At 45.7% G+C, this 17,577-nt stretch overlaps 7 protein-coding genes across 7 annotated transcripts; 5 read left to right on the forward strand and 2 right to left on the reverse strand.

Annotated features, from left to right (window-relative positions):
- The first annotated feature begins 287 nt into the window (after nt 1-287).
- On the forward strand, nt 288-2,313 carry TrAFT101_006412 (uncharacterized protein). Its single transcript, XM_024901517.2, has 3 exons — nt 288-954; nt 1,002-1,250; nt 1,307-2,313. Exons 1-3 carry the CDS (start codon nt 291-293, stop codon nt 2,209-2,211), a joined length of 1,818 nt encoding a protein of 605 aa, XP_024754732.2. The 5' UTR covers nt 288-290; the 3' UTR covers nt 2,212-2,313.
- Nucleotides 2,314-3,612: 1,299 nt separating this feature from the next.
- TrAFT101_006413 (uncharacterized protein) lies at nt 3,613-4,142 on the reverse strand. The gene is made up of 2 exons (XM_024909139.2): nt 3,885-4,142; nt 3,613-3,823 (listed from the first exon to the last, which is right to left on the reverse strand). Exons 1-2 carry the CDS (start codon nt 3,978-3,980, stop codon nt 3,641-3,643), a joined length of 279 nt encoding a protein of 92 aa, XP_024754731.1. The 5' UTR covers nt 3,981-4,142; the 3' UTR covers nt 3,613-3,640.
- On the forward strand, nt 3,777-6,699 carry TrAFT101_006414 (uncharacterized protein). Its single transcript, XM_024910415.2, has 8 exons — nt 3,777-4,840; nt 4,898-5,090; nt 5,148-5,256; nt 5,319-5,415; nt 5,478-5,512; nt 5,562-6,181; nt 6,235-6,407; nt 6,458-6,699. The coding sequence occupies exons 1-8, from the start codon at nt 4,532-4,534 to the stop codon at nt 6,599-6,601; spliced, it is 1,680 nt and encodes a 559-aa protein (XP_024754730.1). The 5' UTR covers nt 3,777-4,531; the 3' UTR covers nt 6,602-6,699.
- Nucleotides 6,700-6,990: 291 nt separating this feature from the next.
- On the reverse strand, nt 6,991-8,687 carry TrAFT101_006415 (uncharacterized protein; the record flags this gene model as incomplete). The annotated part of the gene is made up of 2 exons (XM_024906356.2): nt 6,991-8,374; nt 8,422-8,687. The coding sequence occupies 2 exons, from the start codon at nt 8,685-8,687 to the stop codon at nt 6,991-6,993; spliced, it is 1,650 nt and encodes a 549-aa protein (XP_024754729.2).
- A 1,639-nt stretch (nt 8,688-10,326) lies between these two features.
- On the forward strand, nt 10,327-12,808 carry TrAFT101_006416 (uncharacterized protein; the record flags this gene model as incomplete). The annotated part of the gene is made up of 2 exons (XM_066127750.1): nt 10,327-11,193; nt 11,243-12,808. 2 exons carry the CDS (start codon nt 10,327-10,329, stop codon nt 12,806-12,808), a joined length of 2,433 nt encoding a protein of 810 aa, XP_065983863.1.
- A 98-nt stretch (nt 12,809-12,906) lies between these two features.
- TrAFT101_006417 (uncharacterized protein) lies at nt 12,907-13,926 on the forward strand (the record flags this gene model as incomplete). The annotated part of the gene is made up of 3 exons (XM_066127751.1): nt 12,907-13,167; nt 13,222-13,658; nt 13,763-13,926. 3 exons carry the CDS (start codon nt 12,907-12,909, stop codon nt 13,863-13,865), a joined length of 801 nt encoding a protein of 266 aa, XP_065983864.1. The 3' UTR covers nt 13,866-13,926.
- A 565-nt stretch (nt 13,927-14,491) lies between these two features.
- On the forward strand, nt 14,492-15,487 carry TrAFT101_006418 (uncharacterized protein; the record flags this gene model as incomplete). Its single annotated transcript, XM_066127752.1, has 1 exon — nt 14,492-15,487. The coding sequence occupies one exon, from the start codon at nt 14,492-14,494 to the stop codon at nt 15,485-15,487; it is 996 nt and encodes a 331-aa protein (XP_065983865.1).
- Nucleotides 15,488-17,577: the final 2,090 nt, after the last annotated feature.

The following is a 17,577-nucleotide window of genomic DNA, read 5'->3' on the forward strand; positions in this document are numbered from 1 at the left end:
TTCTTAACGCCATACAGTATTCTATAACGCCAAACCCACTGGCTTAAGCATTAGGCTGCAAGAGCGGCATGGTGGTGCTCTGGTGGCGTTACCTCCACAAACCAGGGTTTGTCGCCACTCAAGTCTCTGTCTTCCTCGGAGTTCGTCAATTCGTTTCCATAAATTCTGTGTTGGAGTGGTTGCCATGGCATGTGGGGCTGCTCGTCTCCATTGCAACCTCAATTGCGGGTTATCCCACGCCTGAGCTATCCATCGTCGTCCACGGCACTCATCTATTAAGCACGAATTTAATGGAGGAAAAAATGGTTGGAGACGAAAGCAATCATGTGTCGTCTGAAAACCCTCACACGTTAGAGTTCGTGGAATTAGTGTCCGCCGCTTCCGGCTTAGTCGAAACTCTTCCGAGCCAACCGTTCGAAGCTGTTCGCGTTGCCGAGACAAATCGAACGGCGGCGGGAGAAACACTCATCTGTGACAAGGTGTTTCGAGATTTCTTCACCGCAATTCCTAATACACTTGAGCCGCCAAGAGATGCTCAAGTGGCGGCAGATATCGAACGCAAAATGAATTTTTACAATGGATGTCGCCTTTATGCCAAGGCCATGGCTTGGTCATTCCTCCTTTCATGCACCATCATTATGGAAGGCTACGATACTACGCTGATTAACAGTTTCTATGCTCTCCCTGCCTTTCGACAGGCATACGGACATCCAGCCCCCGGAGTAGGCTCATCTGGCGCCATCACGTACCAGATCAGTCCGTCATGGCAAGCCGCATTATCGAATGCCTCTGTGGTTAGCGAAATAATAGGCCTTTTTCTTAACGGTTTCTCGACTGATCGATTCGGATACCGCTGGACAATGCTAGGGGCTTTAGTCATGTTGATGCTGTTTATTTTCCCTGCTTTTTTCGCTGTCAACATTAAGATGATACTGGCATCTCAAATCTTGTGCGGTATGTCTGATGCTGCTGCTACAATAACAATACGCTAACAAATAGAGGGATTCCATGGGGTGCCTTTCAAAGTCTCTCCACCACCTACGCTGCCGAAGTGATGCCTGTGCAAATGCGTGCGTACTTGTTAAGCAGCGTAAATATGTGCTGGCTGATCGGACAACTGCTAGGAGTGGCCATAATGCGAAGGTTAGTCGACAATACATCCCCGTGGTCATATCGAATTCCTTTCGGCCTTCAATGGGTGTTTGCCGTCGTGATATTTCTTGGGGTTATTTTCGCCCCTGAGAGCCCCTGTAAGTCAGTCGTCCTGGAGAGGAGTATAACACTAAACTTGTTGAAAATTGCTCAGGGTGGCTAGTACGACACGAAAGACTACAAAAAGCAAGAAAAGCTTTGTTGAGACTTGTTACGACAAGGTTTATTGACTTTAATGTTGACAAGTCTCTTGCGATGATGAAACATACAGACGATATTGAGAAGCATATCCACAGAAGAAGCTCGTCTTTCCTAGACTGCTTCAAATATACTAATCTCCGCCGAACGGAAATCTGCTGCCTAGTCTTTTCTACTCAGGCGATGAGCGGTTCAACACTAACTGGCTTTGCTGCCTATTTCTATGAGCAGGCTGGGGTTGATGTACGGTCTTCATTTAGTCTAGCGGTCGGGATGTACGCATTGGCAATTTTAGGTGGGGTTATTGCATTGTTTCTCCTTTCTCACTTTGGAAGACGACGACTATACCTAACAGGATTGGTGGTTTCATTCTGGATTTTCATTTCTGCCGGGATCGTTGGAACTCTGCCATCATCACGGGCAACATCATGGGCTGCAGCTGGCCTCCTTATCCTTTTAACCTTTGTATACGACATGACTATTGGACCAGTCTGCTATGTTTTAGTAGCTGAGATTCCGTCAACGCGCCTTCGAGTTAAATCGGTCGTCCTTGCTCGCGCTACGTATAACGCTATCAGTATTGCGATGAATGTTGGCACTTCGCACATGCTGAATCCGGTTGCCCTCGATTGGCGAAGCAAGACATGCTTTTTCTATGCAGTTACAACTGCATTGAGCTTTATCTGGTGCTACTTTAGGCTTCCAGAACCCAAGGGCCTGAGTTACCTCGAGCTGGACATCTTATTTGAGAGGAAAGCTAGTACGAGGAAATTCAAAGAGTTTCAAGCCAGTCTCGAAAAATCGGGGTATTTCTCTATTACAAGAAGCCAGTTGCCTGAAAGTGGTTGGCAAGGATACTAAACCAGTTCTTTATCTGTATAAAAGGCATATGTCCTCTTGCTCCGAGGATTAGTGCTATAATTAATAAGTAGTAAAGTCTAGCTATAGTGCTATATCACAAACCATATGCTAAATAATTAATATAAGGTAAATTCTTAGAGTATGAACTTGAAATAGAATTGTTAGGTTTATATTAGTAAATGGTAAAGTAAATAGAAGAATAACTTTATAAACTAAATACTGCTATAAGCTATATTTAGCTATTTTATACTTATCCAGCTATAAACATCTGTAGCTAATATTTGACTTAATTATTTATAATTCTTAATAAACTTCCTATTAGTTAATTTCCAGTAACCGATTGCTACCTCCTAGCAATATCCTAGTACTTTAGAGGCAAATACCCGGAATACGCCTGATTTCCGTTTAGGGGAAGTTCTAACAATTTACTGGCGCCTTCCGTGGACTTAAGTTATATCCGAGAGGACTCAAAGCGTTACTCAGACAAAAGTGGATAAAATATCGTGCCTAGTTCAAATATTGTATTATATCTGTAACTGTAGGTCGGGCTCTTTGGCTAGGATGAATGGCCCGGATGGGATGTTGGACGGAAATTACTTCATAAAGCACACGCTCATGTCATGATCGGCAGAGTTTTAGTTGGTACCAGAGAAGCGCATCGTTGTGAAGGCAAGGTCGACTAGTGAGAATCCATGGTAGCTAGCATGAAGCTAAAATGCGCGGCTGTATGTCTGACGAATTTGATTAAAAGTCATCCTCTGGCCTGATATGGATTCATGGCTGGTTTCAGTTCGATGGGTTATTGTATGGTTCGGAGATGGCGCGTAAGGTCGTGTTGATGTAGGAGGCGAGGTGGCCGCCTGGACCCTGTAGTTTCATATCGGTCGGGGTTGGGTCAGATTGCTGTCAACCACTACTCAATTATCTGTTACTCCAAAGCATTGGGTAGCTTTCAATGGCAGAGGCTGCTCAAAGGCCATCCCGTCATATTCTGTTGCTCATTTCGAATTGAAAAAGTGCACCTTCAGCAACCGAATGGTGGATAGTTTGGTTACTCATCGCAATCGTTGAGGCAACAAATGGTTGGTGCGTGTGCAGAAAGGAACGATGCAAAAAAAGACGCAATGGGCAGGGAGGGGTGAAGGAAAGAGTTGAGCTGAGGAAATGAGAGGTGAGGGGAGGGGTCTTTATAGGTGTGGTCAAAAGCAGCGACGCGACCGACATGGGTGGGGTGGGTGCCGCCAAACCCGGCGGGGAAGGCCGTGACTTTGATATAAAGAGATCTACTACAGAGTCATCGCAGTCATCACTTCTGAAAACACTCTCATCAACAATGCCAGCACTTCCAAGGAATATCTCAAGGTCTCCGAATTACTATATGTAAAGAAGCTTGTGCACACAATGCTGGAGAAGAAAATGCAGACCCCGTTTAGTTTTCATCGGACTTCTTCTTGAAATCAATTATCTCGGACGAGTCGGCCGCAGGATAACCATCGAAAACAGCAGCAATAGCCTCAAGACTGGGACCTTTGGTCTCAACAAAGAACTTCCAGACAATGGCAAGCTCAATAGCGAGCCAGGCAACATCTGTTTCTGCAGAAACGTGATGTACCTAGAGATGCCATGAGCGATGCACCGATATCAACGCATTGACCAAGTTTACTCTTGCTCACTGGTCTGCTTCGCCGTCCCGGAAATAACAGTATAGACACATCGAGTGGGAAGTTCACCTCGCTTTTTGCAGGGGCCACAAACAGGCTTGGTGCCATCGCACTTGATCTTTCTCTCCCGGCAATTATCGCATGCCAATGCGACCCTCTTGCGCTTGGCTGGGCGAGCGGGTGACCGAGGCTGCATCCTCGTTTGCTGACGGGTTGGGATCCGTGGTTGCGTCCATCACTCCCGCATCACTTACATCAATAGGATGGGAAGAGTGGGGAGGAGAACAGAGCATAAGAGAACAGACTCGGCTGTGAGGGGGAGAATCAACCTTTTTACGGCTGTTCCCGACCAGCCACCGGGCTTTTTCCGAATTCAGCTGATGTTAACCCGGGAACCACCCGAATACCACCCACTATAGTCCACAGTATACAATACGAGCTAGTCTAAGCCTATTCAGTTCCACTGCCAATTTCATAGACACAGGCTTCGACCCTAGAATTAAAATCGGTCCCCCGAAGATCTAGTTGCCCTACCCCATATTCCACTGCCTGGCTTGGTCCATCCCATTCATCCACTGCATTACCATAATCAACCCCTAAACTATCTTTCCCTTATTGTACTCACGAAACGCTTGTTCTATTCTAGCCCCTTCGTCATAATGCTCAAGTCATCTTTTCGTCCCATTTTGGGGAACCTCAGAAGACCAGGGGCATCCTCTACAGTATCACGGCTACCTGGTCTGTGCAGCTTTCACAGCACCAACTCCAAAAGGGCCCAAGAATCAGAGAGTAGCCGCCAAAGTCGCTCAAAGTCAAAAGATCAGCGCAAGCAACCAATATTACTTGCCTCATCACTGTCTGCAACGGCAATAACTATTGGAGGAACATTGTTGTATACGATAGTTAACCATGACAAGGAGACCAAGGGCACCGAGTCTCAGTACGCCAGCCGTGCTGAGATGGAACTGGTGAGTCAAATTCTAACAATCAGAATGACGAATCAGAGACTGATCGGAAAACAATAGGCCGTCAAAGAGATAAGACAAGCACTTGGAGAAGGTGCCGTGAGTGTAGAGGATGAGATTCTGCATTCTCATGGTTATTCAGACTGGTCTACCATCAACATCGACCGGCTACCAGTCGCTGTCACGTTCCCCACGTTGACAGAAGAAGTTGCAAGTATCGCAAAAATCTGCCACCAGAGACGCGTACCTATGAGCAAGTTTATTCCTTTTTGAACAAAAATGAGACGGAAGTATCTGACAGTATGATCAGTCCCTTATTCGGGAGGTTCAAGTATCGAGGGCAACTTCTCAGCCCCATTTGGCGGCGTGAGTGTTGATTTCGTTAACATGAATCAAATTTTGGAGATGCACGGTGATGAGTAAGATTCCATCCTTTTCTTCTTTGCGGAAGTGAAGCACCAATACTAATCTCACCTTGAAGCCTCAATGTTGTGGTTCAGCCATCTGTCCAATGGATGGAATTGAATGAGAAGATCAAGGATACTGGGCTTTTCTTCCCCATTGAGCCAGGCCCTTCTGTAAGTTTACTGCGTGATGTAACATACCAAAACGGGCTCAGAACTGATTTTTATTATACCAGGCTCAAATTGGTGGCATGATCGGAACCAATTGCAGGTAAGGGTTTTCCTGATACATGAAAGGTTGAATGCTAACTAGTTGTCAGTGGTACCAACGCCGTAAAGTATGGCACCATGAAGGATTGGGTAGTAAATCTTACTGTCGTCCTGAGCGATGGCACAATCCTAAAAACCCGCAAGAGGCCAAGGAAGTCGTCAGCTGGCTACAATCTCAACTCTCTCTTCGTGGGATCAGAAGGAACCTTGGGCTTCGTAACGGAGGCCACCCTGAAGCTCGCTCCTATTCCTGAACATACCGGAATCGCAGTGGTCACATTCCCAACGGTCAAGGCTGCTGCCAGCATGGCGATTGAGGTCATCCGTAAAGTTGTGCCCATCAGCGCCGTTGAGATTCTCGATGAGGTCTTGATGAGCGTGATTAACAGGATGGGTGCGACATCGCGGGAGTGGAATGAAGTGCCCACGCTATTCTTCAAGTTCAGTGGCAGCGATGCCATTGTCAAGGATAGCATCAAGAAGGTTCAGGGCATTTCCAAGAGCCACCAGGCTAAGGATTTCCTATACGAGAGCGATCCGCATAAGCAGAAAACCCTCTGGTCGGCACGAAAAGAAGCACTCTGGAGCATGATGGCACTTCGGGAGACCGACGGACACGTGTGGTCTACTGATGTCGCTGTGCCTCTCTCTCGGGTCTCTGAGCTAATAGGTTAGTGCTCTGTGATGTGCATCTTGATCGTTTACTGACCCTACATCTTATAGATATATCCAAAAAGGATCTCGTCGAACTCGGCTTGTTTGGTAGTATTCTAGGACACATCGGTGATGGCAATTTCCACGAGACCATTCTGTTTGAGGATAAGCAGCGCAAAGAGGTTGAAGACTGCGTTCACAAGATGGTTTCGCGGGCTATCGAAATGGAGGGAACATGCACAGTAAGTAATCCTCATCCAGACCCCCAAGAAGGGCTTCTAACGATGATTAGGGAGAACATGGTATTGGACTTGGAAAGAAGGACTTCCTTCGGGAAGAAATTGGAGATGTGCCCATTCAGGTGATGAGGGGTGTCAAGACTAGCTTGGATCCTCTCTGGCTGATGAACCCTGGTAAAATCTTTGATCGTGTGTAAATTTGAGCGAGATATAATTGCGTTTGTTCCATTTTCAGCAGAGTTTATTTGTAACATATAGACAGCTGTCTCATAGCATCAGAATTTAGACAAAGATGATGAACTTAGCTCTGTAAGATCGACGGTGACTTGGTGGCCAGCTCTTCGATGGAGTAACTCTGGAATGGGATTGGATATAATAGAACAATCAGCTGTTATGCACTACCATTCGAGTACCTTGTATCCCTGTCCCTCTAAGACAGTAAGTTGCATAGGTTGCTACGCAAGGAAGTCATCAAGGTTGATAACGCGTGAAACAATTGTCATTGTGACTCAACTATCTAGCATTGCATGTTGAATGCCGTTGAGCTTTGTGCAAAACCTTTTAATTCATCTATGATTCTCTATCTCTAAATTGCGACGTCCAACACAGCCGAGACACCTTGGTCCAAACTCTCAATGGCGTCATTGAGAGCAGTCTGGAATTCTGAAGAGTCAGCTACACGAGCACCAAAGATCAATCCATTGCTGGCAGCCTTGGCAATACCCGCATAGTCAGGGCTAGGAGCGAAGGAGATATTGAGCTCCTCGTTACTCGCCTTGGATGCAGGGCCGTCTGGGTGTACCAACAGCATAGACCTTCGTGGCGCGTTCCAGCCGTTGTTGTTGAGAACGATAGTCAGAACGGGGATTCCGTAGCGGGCGGAGATCCAGTATACGCTAGAGGGAACGCTGAACATGTAAAATCCATCGCCGACGATTTGCACGACATATCGCTTACTCTTGCCAGGGATCTTGGCATCAGCTGCATCTGCCGCAAGCTTGATACCCAGGGCGCCGCCACCACTCCAGCCAAGGCCGCCACCTCCACAGTGAATCCACTGTCCTGGCATAGTAGCTCGTATTTGATCCGAGACAATCATCATGTTTGTGATGGCCTCGACCGCCCAGATGGTGTCATGGGGCAAGTTCTCCCGCAACATCGAGCAAACGTAGTCGCTAGTGAGCTTTCCTAACTCGGAGGGCTTGGCTCGCTCTTCGATAGCGCGAATACGTTCTGCGTGTGACTGCACGAGAGCTTCTGCTCGGCGGTCGAATTCAGCGCTGGAGAGCTTCTCAGAGAGATGACTACGGAGGTACTCTGTAATCTGCTTAAGAGCAGTTTCTGTGTCTACGCGATAACGCTGCTCAGCATCGATGTAGAAGACCAGCATGGACTCCTTCAGAGGATCAACGTCGAGGTGGAAGATTCGCGCTGTGTTCTTTGGCTTGCAGAGCTTGTTGATCCAGGGGACATCACAGTCAAGAATGAGGAAAACATCGGCCTTCTCGATTGCTGAGTCCACGCCATACTTCATACCCAGCCAGCTTGGGTGATCAGCTGGGAAGCACATATCCGAGCAACCAGTGTCGAGGTTACGGAGGCCCTTGATAGTATTGCCTAGTGATACGAGAGGCCCAACTGCAGCGTGGTTGCGGCCAGTAAAACCCACGATGACTAGGGGATCAGAGGCACCAATCAAGGCCTCAGCAATCTCTTGGACAGCCCCTTGTGGGAGAGCTGCGGGAGCTACGGGCCTCCAGAATACCGAGTTGATGGTATAAGGTTCAATTGTATCCTCCATCACCTCTCGGGCTCCCATAAGATACGAAGGTCCTTGAGGATGGCTGGTGGCAAACTGAAGAGCACGGCGAACCATCTGTTTGACATTCTTGCCTGTCTTGATCTCACCCACGTACCGACAGTACTGAGAAACGATCTGCTTTTGGTCAGGAACATCCTGAATCCAGTGACTTTAGATTGTTAACTAGTATTATGGAATACGAGGTATTAAACTCACATGAACTCAGTTCTTGAACCAAGGAGCTCTCCTTCAATAGAATAAGGTGAGAGTCCAGCAAAAATGAGGACCGGGGCTCGGCCCATGGCGGCATTGTGGATAGCAGCCGCAAGGGCAGAGGTACCGACGTCAACGTGCACAATAACACATTGAGCCTCGCCACTCAGCCTCGCGTATCCATCGGCCATGGACAGGGCAACCATCTCATTGGGGCATGTGATGATATTGGGGAACGTATCAGGCATCTTCCTTTGGCCCCTGACCATGGCCTCTAGAATGCTGGGATGGTCTGAGCCAAGATTGACAAAGCAATTCTTGACCCCAGCCTCGATCAGGGCCTCAAAGAAGGCGAAAGACGTTGTGTACCTGGCATTTGGTGTTAGCAGACCTTGAACCCAGCGTTATTGTGACAATCGACCTACATGGTGGGCCACGGGCTTGAAATTGGGGGAGGATTCGTGCGGTGCGAGTCTGGTGTAAGAAGTTCCAATCTCAATGTGATACAAGTTCGGCGTACTTTATGTTAGCTAGTTCAGTGTTATTTGCGATGTTGAAACTGTACTAACTAACGCACACGGGATGCATCCAGTGAGGAGTAGCTGGGCCTCGGTTCGTTTCCGTGCCATGGGTCCAGACTCTAGCTGTCAATATCAGCAACCCGGTTCAACACCCGGCCCATACCCGTCGCGAATTTTGGATTGCTCACGGATATGGGGTACAACACGGGGAAATAGATATTTTAACGAGGCTTTGCAACCTGCCTGCCTTCCGAGGAAGCTACATCAAATAATTAGGCCTCGCTTTAGCCGGGCTCATAAGGTTATAAAAAGAACAAAGGTCTCTTTATATTAAATAGAAAAAGACAACACACGTTTGTTACGCAAAATAACCCCTAGCTGCGGCAGCGGTTTTGTTCTTGGGAGAACGATGCCCTACGAGCTAGATCAAAAGGTTCCATGAGGTGTTCTCGCTCCGTGGTCTTAATAGCGGTACAACAAGCTAGGTTTCCGCAATGTGTTTGTATGTATGTGAGCCTGTTCAAAGGTGCGTTCCCGACTTGTTAATAAAATATTAGTCTCCCTTGTTATCTAAGAGTCCTCCTATTTGGACCGCAGAAGATTCTTTGGTTATATATTTTATATATCCACCACCAGCTATACGCCGGCTGTATAAAATAAACAGTATAAATATCTTATGCTCTGGGGTATGAAATCTATAGTGTAGATACTTATACCCAAGGGTGTAAAACCTGTAGTGTAGATAATATCTCGTCCCTTGGGGTACGAAATATAAGGTAAGAAAATTTTATACTTAAAATTAAAAATTTAAAATTATTCTAAGGTTAACGCTATAGCTAAACTTCTATTGTGCACTAACTATTAGCAAGCTCCAACAGTGGGGCACCGCTGCAAGAGAGGCCTCCTTGGAAGGGTAAAGAGGAATATAAGAACGTGTTATAGGTAAAATATTGACCCACGTAGCCAATAGTTCGATTTAATTGTGGGATTATAAGTGAAAGCAATTGGATTGGAGCAGCTTCTGCTCGATAGTCGCGCTTCGGAGTTTAGGCAAGGGGTTATATACCCACTTTATTACTCAATGGAGAATGTTCAGCTGAGAGAACGGCATGCGTAGCTCCTGATATAGGTAGTATGCAGATTAGAGCAGCGCAGGTCTTTCTCCGAGAGACTCTTGTGATTGAAACAAACATAGTATCCGTCTCTCAGCCCATGTCTCGTGACCATGCCGCTATTTCATCTTCTACAGCGTGCAGTTTAAATAAGATGTGCCATCCGCCGCAAAAATAGACAGGGGCCCGCGCCCAGTTGGTGGGTTCCACGCCACTTCTAAGCAACCCATCAGTATTCTTCAGTTCTACGGCTATTGAAACCGTTCCACAACAATATGCGTTCCCTACTCGCAGGCGCATCTGTGCTCCTGCTTGTGGCGTCCAAGGGAGCTAGCAACGCCATCCCGGCCGCCACCAGCGCCCACGAGTTGGTTGAGCGCGACCAGATCTATCATGCCAAGAATGGTGATAACTTTGCCGTGGAGAGTGGTTTCGATTATCATGGCGGAGACTACAAGACAATCACAGCCAATACTTTTTACGATTGCATTAATGCCTGCGCGACCCAGCCTGCTTGCCGTGCCGCCTCATTTTCTGGTAAACCCTGCTACCTCAAGTCCTCGGTAAACGCCGCCATCGCCAATAACAAAGTGAGCGGCGCAGTCAGGGTACAATATTTACCAGCCCCGATTATATGCCCTGCAGATGGTAGCAATCAGGTAAAGGGAAGCGATAACCGGCGCTTTACTATCCAATGCGGCGTAGATCATCCTCATGGAGATATTATATCAGCCCAAACCCTTGACTTCCCCAACTGCATCAACCTCTGCGACAAAACACAAGGTTGTATTGCTGCCAGCTGGCGATCGAGAACCTGTTATCTGAAGAAATCTTTACAACCCGCTGTTGCTGCTTCTGGGGTTGATACACCCGTGCTGAGTTCCTTATTAAACACGCCGGCGTTGTGCCCAGGCCCAATCGGCCAGCAAATCAAAGAGCCGAGCGGAAGAAGCTTCACCATTGCCTGCGACACCGATTATCCAGGCGGCGACTTGGCGAACAAGCTGCTAAATAGCTTTGGTGATTGCATTTCTTGGTGTGATAAGACAACCGGTTGCCAGGCAGCTATCTACCACGATGGCAGATGCTGGTTAAAGAAGAAGCTAATGACTTCCTCCAAACACACGACCAGCCAGGCCGCTGTACTAAGCTCCTTGCTGACCGCCCCCCCCCGCTCTCTGCCCAAACCAGAACGGCAAGCAGGTCAAGGAGCCAAGTGGCAGATCCTACACTATCTCCTGCAATACAGATCGGCCCGGTGGTGACATGGCCTCGAAGATGCTACGGACATTTGGTGATTGCATCACGTGGTGCGACGAGACTAACGGCTGCGTCGCCGCTGCTTACCACGACGGCAAGTGCTGGCTGAAGAAGACACTCATGGGTTCTTCTACATCCGCAAACCGTCAAGTTGCGGTACTAAGCAGCAAACTCCCGCAGACGACAACACACACTAGATCTTCATCAACCCAAAAGACAACATCAACGACTCTCAGGTCTGCCTCGGCGTCCAACAGCATATCTACGGGCTCTGGAAGTTCCGGGACGACGTCAGCCAGCACCATTGCTACCTTTACCTCAGTTCCGAGCTCGCCAATAACTGGCTACATTACTGTAGTGGAAGCTCCAGCGACCAGTCTCAGCCGGCGCTCCGTTAAATACCTTGGCTTTGATAATCTATTTGGTCGAGCTTATGATGACAAAACGAATGCCAGCCTTGTCAACTTTCATTCCAATGGCAGTATTGAATACAATGCTGTTCTTGTGAGTGGAGTTTCAGCAGATACACAGGTGGTTCTCGGCCTTTCCTCTGGAGTGGCTAACGCCTTTTCAACTTGGAAACGAGATGAGTTTGGTAACGCTCTCATCATTGGATCGACTGGCTTCTGTCTTGGCTCGGACAGTAATATTATTGTTCAGACAGCCGCTTCATCGCCAGCAACCTGCAATCCAGTTTATCTTGTCATCGTGCCAAGTCTTCCTGATAGCTGTACATCCGGCAGCGCTAATGTTACGCTCACGCCACAGCCGAATGGTGACGTCGACCGTGCCTCGAACGCTATCCTTACTCCATCATTAAATATCACACTCAATTATGCAGAGGTACATGGCACACATATTGCTATCATGGAGCTGCCAATGAAACCGGATATGCCCGGCGTTGTGCTGGCAAACAGTAACAAAATCATCTCGACTGCCTGTACCGCTTCTTCTCTTGTTCTTACGTTAAGCGACAGCATCTCAGCTGCTGATATTCTAGCCTCAATCGCAGATACAGGAACCGTCCTAATCACTAGTAGCACAACCTGCAATGACGAGAATGCCTATGGATTTTGGCTACTCGGAGGTCGAGCTGACTCGAGTGAAGCCGGTTCTAAACTGAGCTTCAAGGCAGTTCAAAAGAGGATCTCAGACGTCAGTACTCTTGCGGTCATCCAATACGGCAAAGTTGACAACAGTAAATCAACATTTACGGCTACAGCAACTGGAGCCCCCACAGCTCCCACTGAACCGGCTGCATCTTGTGCTATCACCAGCACGGCCAGTACCAGTACTATGACCGGTCATTCTGGTATCAGTGCTTCTGCGAGTGTCAGCGCTACAGTCACACACTCTGGGAGTAGTACCACCTATACCGCTACTGGCACTGGCTCTGACCACCCTCTTGCTACAAGTCTATCAGACCTTACACCTGGAGCCCTCGAAGTATACAACTGGCTTATGGAAAATGCTCGATATCCCCAGATGGTAGCTTAGTCTTGACGCCAGATGAAGCCAATGGCACTGTTGCAATCCCTGCGTACGATCCTGATAACCTTGGTGATCAAGATGGCCTGCAACAGAAACTTTCAGATATGGGACTCCCCAGCCCAGACGAAATGTTCAAACGAGCAGCGGATGGAGTCTCGGGCACCTGCACAAATAAAGGTGCTCTAACAAGACGACATCTATCTGGACAATCGATCTTCCAGAAGCGGTCAACGCCTAGCTTTTACGGAGGCAAGGTCCTCCTCCATCGTGGGAATGTTGAGAAACTTAAACACCACCTTTACCGTCGATCGTGGGATGAATTTTGTGATGGAACAGCTTCTGATATTCTTGGAACTCTCAGCGAGGTATGTGCGGCATTCAGATAATGAGCCAGGAAATGGCGTAACTGACAAAACCAGTCGTACGAAGGTATCCATGCCGGTATTTGCACAGGGCACGAGCTATACGAGAATCGCGACGCTATCAATTGCTTTTTCACTGGCTGCAGTTCCAGCCACACGATTAAGACGACCACGTACCAGTTCAAAGGCGACTGGCAGGTCAAGATTCCAACTATCAGCCAACCGTTGCTGACCCAAGGAACTGCAAAGACGTTCAGCTGCGTCACATGTTCATTCAACAAGGACAGCGTTATCTTCTCGGGTTCTATAGTTCTACAAATGACAGATAATGGCCCCAGCTCAGCAACATCAGCTGTCGTAACTCACGGTGTTACGGGTGGCACCGCAGCTAGTGTTCCAATTCAATCAGATTCTGCCTGGCAAGGATCTTGGGACCACATATTTGATGGTGTTACACTTGGCACGATAACCCTGGATAATGCTTTCGCAATCACGTGAGTGCTTTTGCTCTGCTTTTCTCATTTCTGTTCTCGCATGCCAGTCTGAACGGCCAACCACGATGATGACATATAGCTTCTCACAACTAATAACTAAATAGACCGCAAGTATTTTACAGGATAGGATACCAGTTCTCGACCGACTCCGCTGTTGACGTGACAGGTGGAGCAGGTACAGTTGGGACAATGCATCTATCAACATGAATATCCTCAACCACGCATCTGACTCTAGGAGTAACTGGACGCCCAAGGTCAACTAGATTCTACCACAATTCAATACGGGTGCGAAAGTAAGCATTAATAGCTTCAGCCAGTGGATTGTTGACCTTAAAGTCGTGGTTCAAGGGAATATGGTCTTTAACCCGAGGATGTTCTCTTCGAACTCCGTGGGCATGTCCTCGTAATACAACTTTGTAGTTACTAATGGTTGTCCGGCTAATTCGCTCTCTGTTAGCACGTATGTGAGCAATGATAACTGGATTAACATCAACGACGGATCATCGCTACCTGTCGTGTTGCCGAAAGGTGAGCATGGCCGCCGAAATCAATGTTTCAATGTTCCTAGCGTTTGGCCAGCTTCCGACGAAATTGCTTCTTTGGCACCAGACGCCGGAGACTTTTGCACATCATTAATCGGCTACAATCCACCTACAAAGCGCACTACACTGACCCAGGTCAAGACTGTGCCCAGCACTATAGTTGTTTCAACAAGTGTTACAAGTACAATCACTACGACCTTCACAGTCACTAGTTCCACCAGTAGTTCGTACGATATGACACTCACAGCTCCTGCTACCACATCAACTGTGTATCAGACATCAACCGTGACAATGGGTGGAAGCTACGCTCCAGTATATAAGCGAGATGTGGTACCGACACCTACGTCAAGGGGAGCTTTTGATCGACGAGCGATCGCCGTGCCTACCGGAATGGCAGGGTGGCCGATTGATAAGATCAGCTACGCTTGTAGCCAGATCGCAACGGGGACAAATTACATTTCTCAGACCAATACTGTCACCGCAACATCGGGAGCCACCACCAGTACAGCTACTCAGGTGTTCAACGCAAACGGGCCGCTTGTTACCACAACGACCACTTTCATTTTCTACAAGTTCACAGGCTTCACGACTACAACTACTTCCGCAGCTGCTACAGCTACCTCCTGCCCAGTCTCTCCAGCAGGTGCCAGTTGCTTCAGACTTGCGGTACACGGCGGGTCATGGCTGGAAGGATCGTACCTTGGTATCAATCTCCAAGGCTCCCATAACTATGCAGGCATCAATCGCGCTGGCACCGAAGCCAGCAGTTGGGAACCGGGTGTGTATACTGAGACGTTCTATCTTGATGCGAACGGACATCTTGTTGAGCCGGCTGGTGGTGGGCGAAGCCCATATGTTATGCTGGACGTAGATCAGAACGCTCCCTACATACAAAGAGCTCCTTTGATGGGACTTCCACAATGTTTTGCTTCGTCTTGGCAACACGTCGATGTTGCCAAATGCGTCATCGATGCCTCAGATTTCTGCCACAAAACACTCACCTGCCAGCTTCGCGACCAGATAGGTTTCTATGTCAGGCAGCCATTCTATCAAGCTTGGGAAACCTCGCCAGACTATCAGTTTGACCTCGATGATTGCGAGAATGGTGATGGGCCTTGTCCACCAATAAAGCCGTCAGGATTAGGGTGGTATGATGCACTTAGTCTGTATCGCATAACTTGGGGTAACCCTACGGGCGACTCCCAGTACATTCCTGTCACCCTTGGGGTAGAAGATACCCCATGTCCTTGTGACTTCTTGAATGTCAATTATATGGGCTATGAATAAATCCAAGGCAAAAACCGTCCGACATGTCTTCCTTGTTGATTTATATATCGAGAGGAGGCTATCAAAGCTTCTAATAAACTTCTTGTTAGAAAGTACTCAATCTTTTGGGTCCTAACAGTTGTAAAAACAGGAATACTATAAAGTGTCTTTTATTTTTATAAGGTTAGCTCAATTATATTATTCTAGAAGTCGTTTTCAATACCTAAATATTAATACTACACAAGAGCAATGAAAAGCTTGCCTTCTTACTTGTCCTCCAGATTTCCTTTCCTCTACTGTCTATTGATTTAGGGCTTTCTCTTCCCTGCTGCTTAAGTAATTTATAACAATAATCTTATAGAATAGGAAAACTGAATAGGTGGTGTAAGTCTTACAATCTGTACAATAAATGAAATAGGTATAGATCTACACTTTCAATAAATAAATGTGTCACAAGATGTAAGTCACTTACCCCGCACAACAATAACATACGACATATATTACAATAACATATGATGTATTACAATAACATATGATATATTACAATAACATACGATATATATTATAATAACAATCAATATATACTACTACAACAAATACAATAACTAATCTTAGGAAAATATAGAATATATATCATATATCAAATATTATAAAACTATTATAAAATATATATCATATGTTAAATATTATAAAACTATTATAAAATATATATAACTAATTAAAAAAACTCTATAATTAATTTACACATATATATAAATATACAGTTAAATCTTCTCCCCAAAATTCAAATTACACTTCAGCTAGATTATTACAACAGGTTTATAACTATTATTACTATTATGAAGTTCTTTATTATTGTTGTTGGACTATTTAGTATGGCTGTTCATGGCCAAAGCGGCGGTAACTGCACTCCTCCCCCAGTAGGAGGCAGTGGTCCAGGCACCTGCTTTATTGCAGGGACTGGATTTCCTTGCGATGAAGAATTTCCCTGCACTAAATTTAATAATGTAAGTGTTTATTACACTTGATTTTCACAGCGAGGTGCTAATTTAAACAGCCATGTATCCATGGTCTTGCACGACCTGGCCAACCAGCTACTGTATGCTCTTAAGAGCTTTAGGCGCTGCTTTTTTTAAGCTATATTATTATTATAAAGATGGCTTTTAAATTTAGGGATTAACTAAATACAATAAATTATTATATTTGCTATACTATCGGTGAACTGCCTAAAGTATTTGGAAACTATTGGATATTGAGTAAGTAGTATTTTTTCAGGTCCATGGACTTGACATGTTAAAATAATCTAAGTCAGTTATAAAACGCTCCTAAGAGAAATATCTTCGGATAATAAATAACTTTTGCTTTTAATTTTCAAATTCAATAAAATTTATTTCTGCATACGGTGGCACCTTAGGCAAAGTGTACAAGAGTGCAAAAACTCCAATTTTTTAAAAACCATAAAAATTAGAAATTAGAAACCATACAGTGTATGCACAGTGTCAATACTGTATTTATTTAAATTACAGCGTTTTATAGAAGGCTACAAGGCTGAAATTTGCGTTAATTTTTAGGCAGTATAACCACTTATAAGCCGGATGACCTTGATCTAGCTAGATGACCTTGATTAAACGGGATGACCTTAATTAAACAGGATGACCGTGATTGAACGGGATGACCTTGATCTAGCTAGATAACCTTGATCGAACGGGATGACCTTGATCGAACGGGATGACCTTGATCTAGCTAGATAACTGTTACAACCCAACAACCATAAGATACATACCTATAGATAAACTACAGATTAACAGGCCAATTAGAAGGGATTACTTATAAAATCATAAGCCACCCCTGATGGATTATAAACACTAAAGTAAGCTACCCTAGAAGGATTATAATTAAAATCATAAGCTTTTTAAAATAACTTACTATATAAGACTATTTATTATATTTATTAAATATAGCTTAAATAATTAATTATTAATATAGTATTTATATAATAATTAAATTAAACTTTTATTTAAAGTTATTAGCTATATAATTAAAATTATTTATAAAATCTTTTATATTTTTTTATTAATATAAGCCTAATATTAAAAGTTTATTTTTTAAAA

This window comes from Trichoderma asperellum, chromosome 3 (genome assembly GCF_020647865.1).
Source record: "Trichoderma asperellum chromosome 3, complete sequence".
Lineage (NCBI taxonomy): Eukaryota > Fungi > Ascomycota > Sordariomycetes > Hypocreales > Hypocreaceae > Trichoderma > Trichoderma asperellum.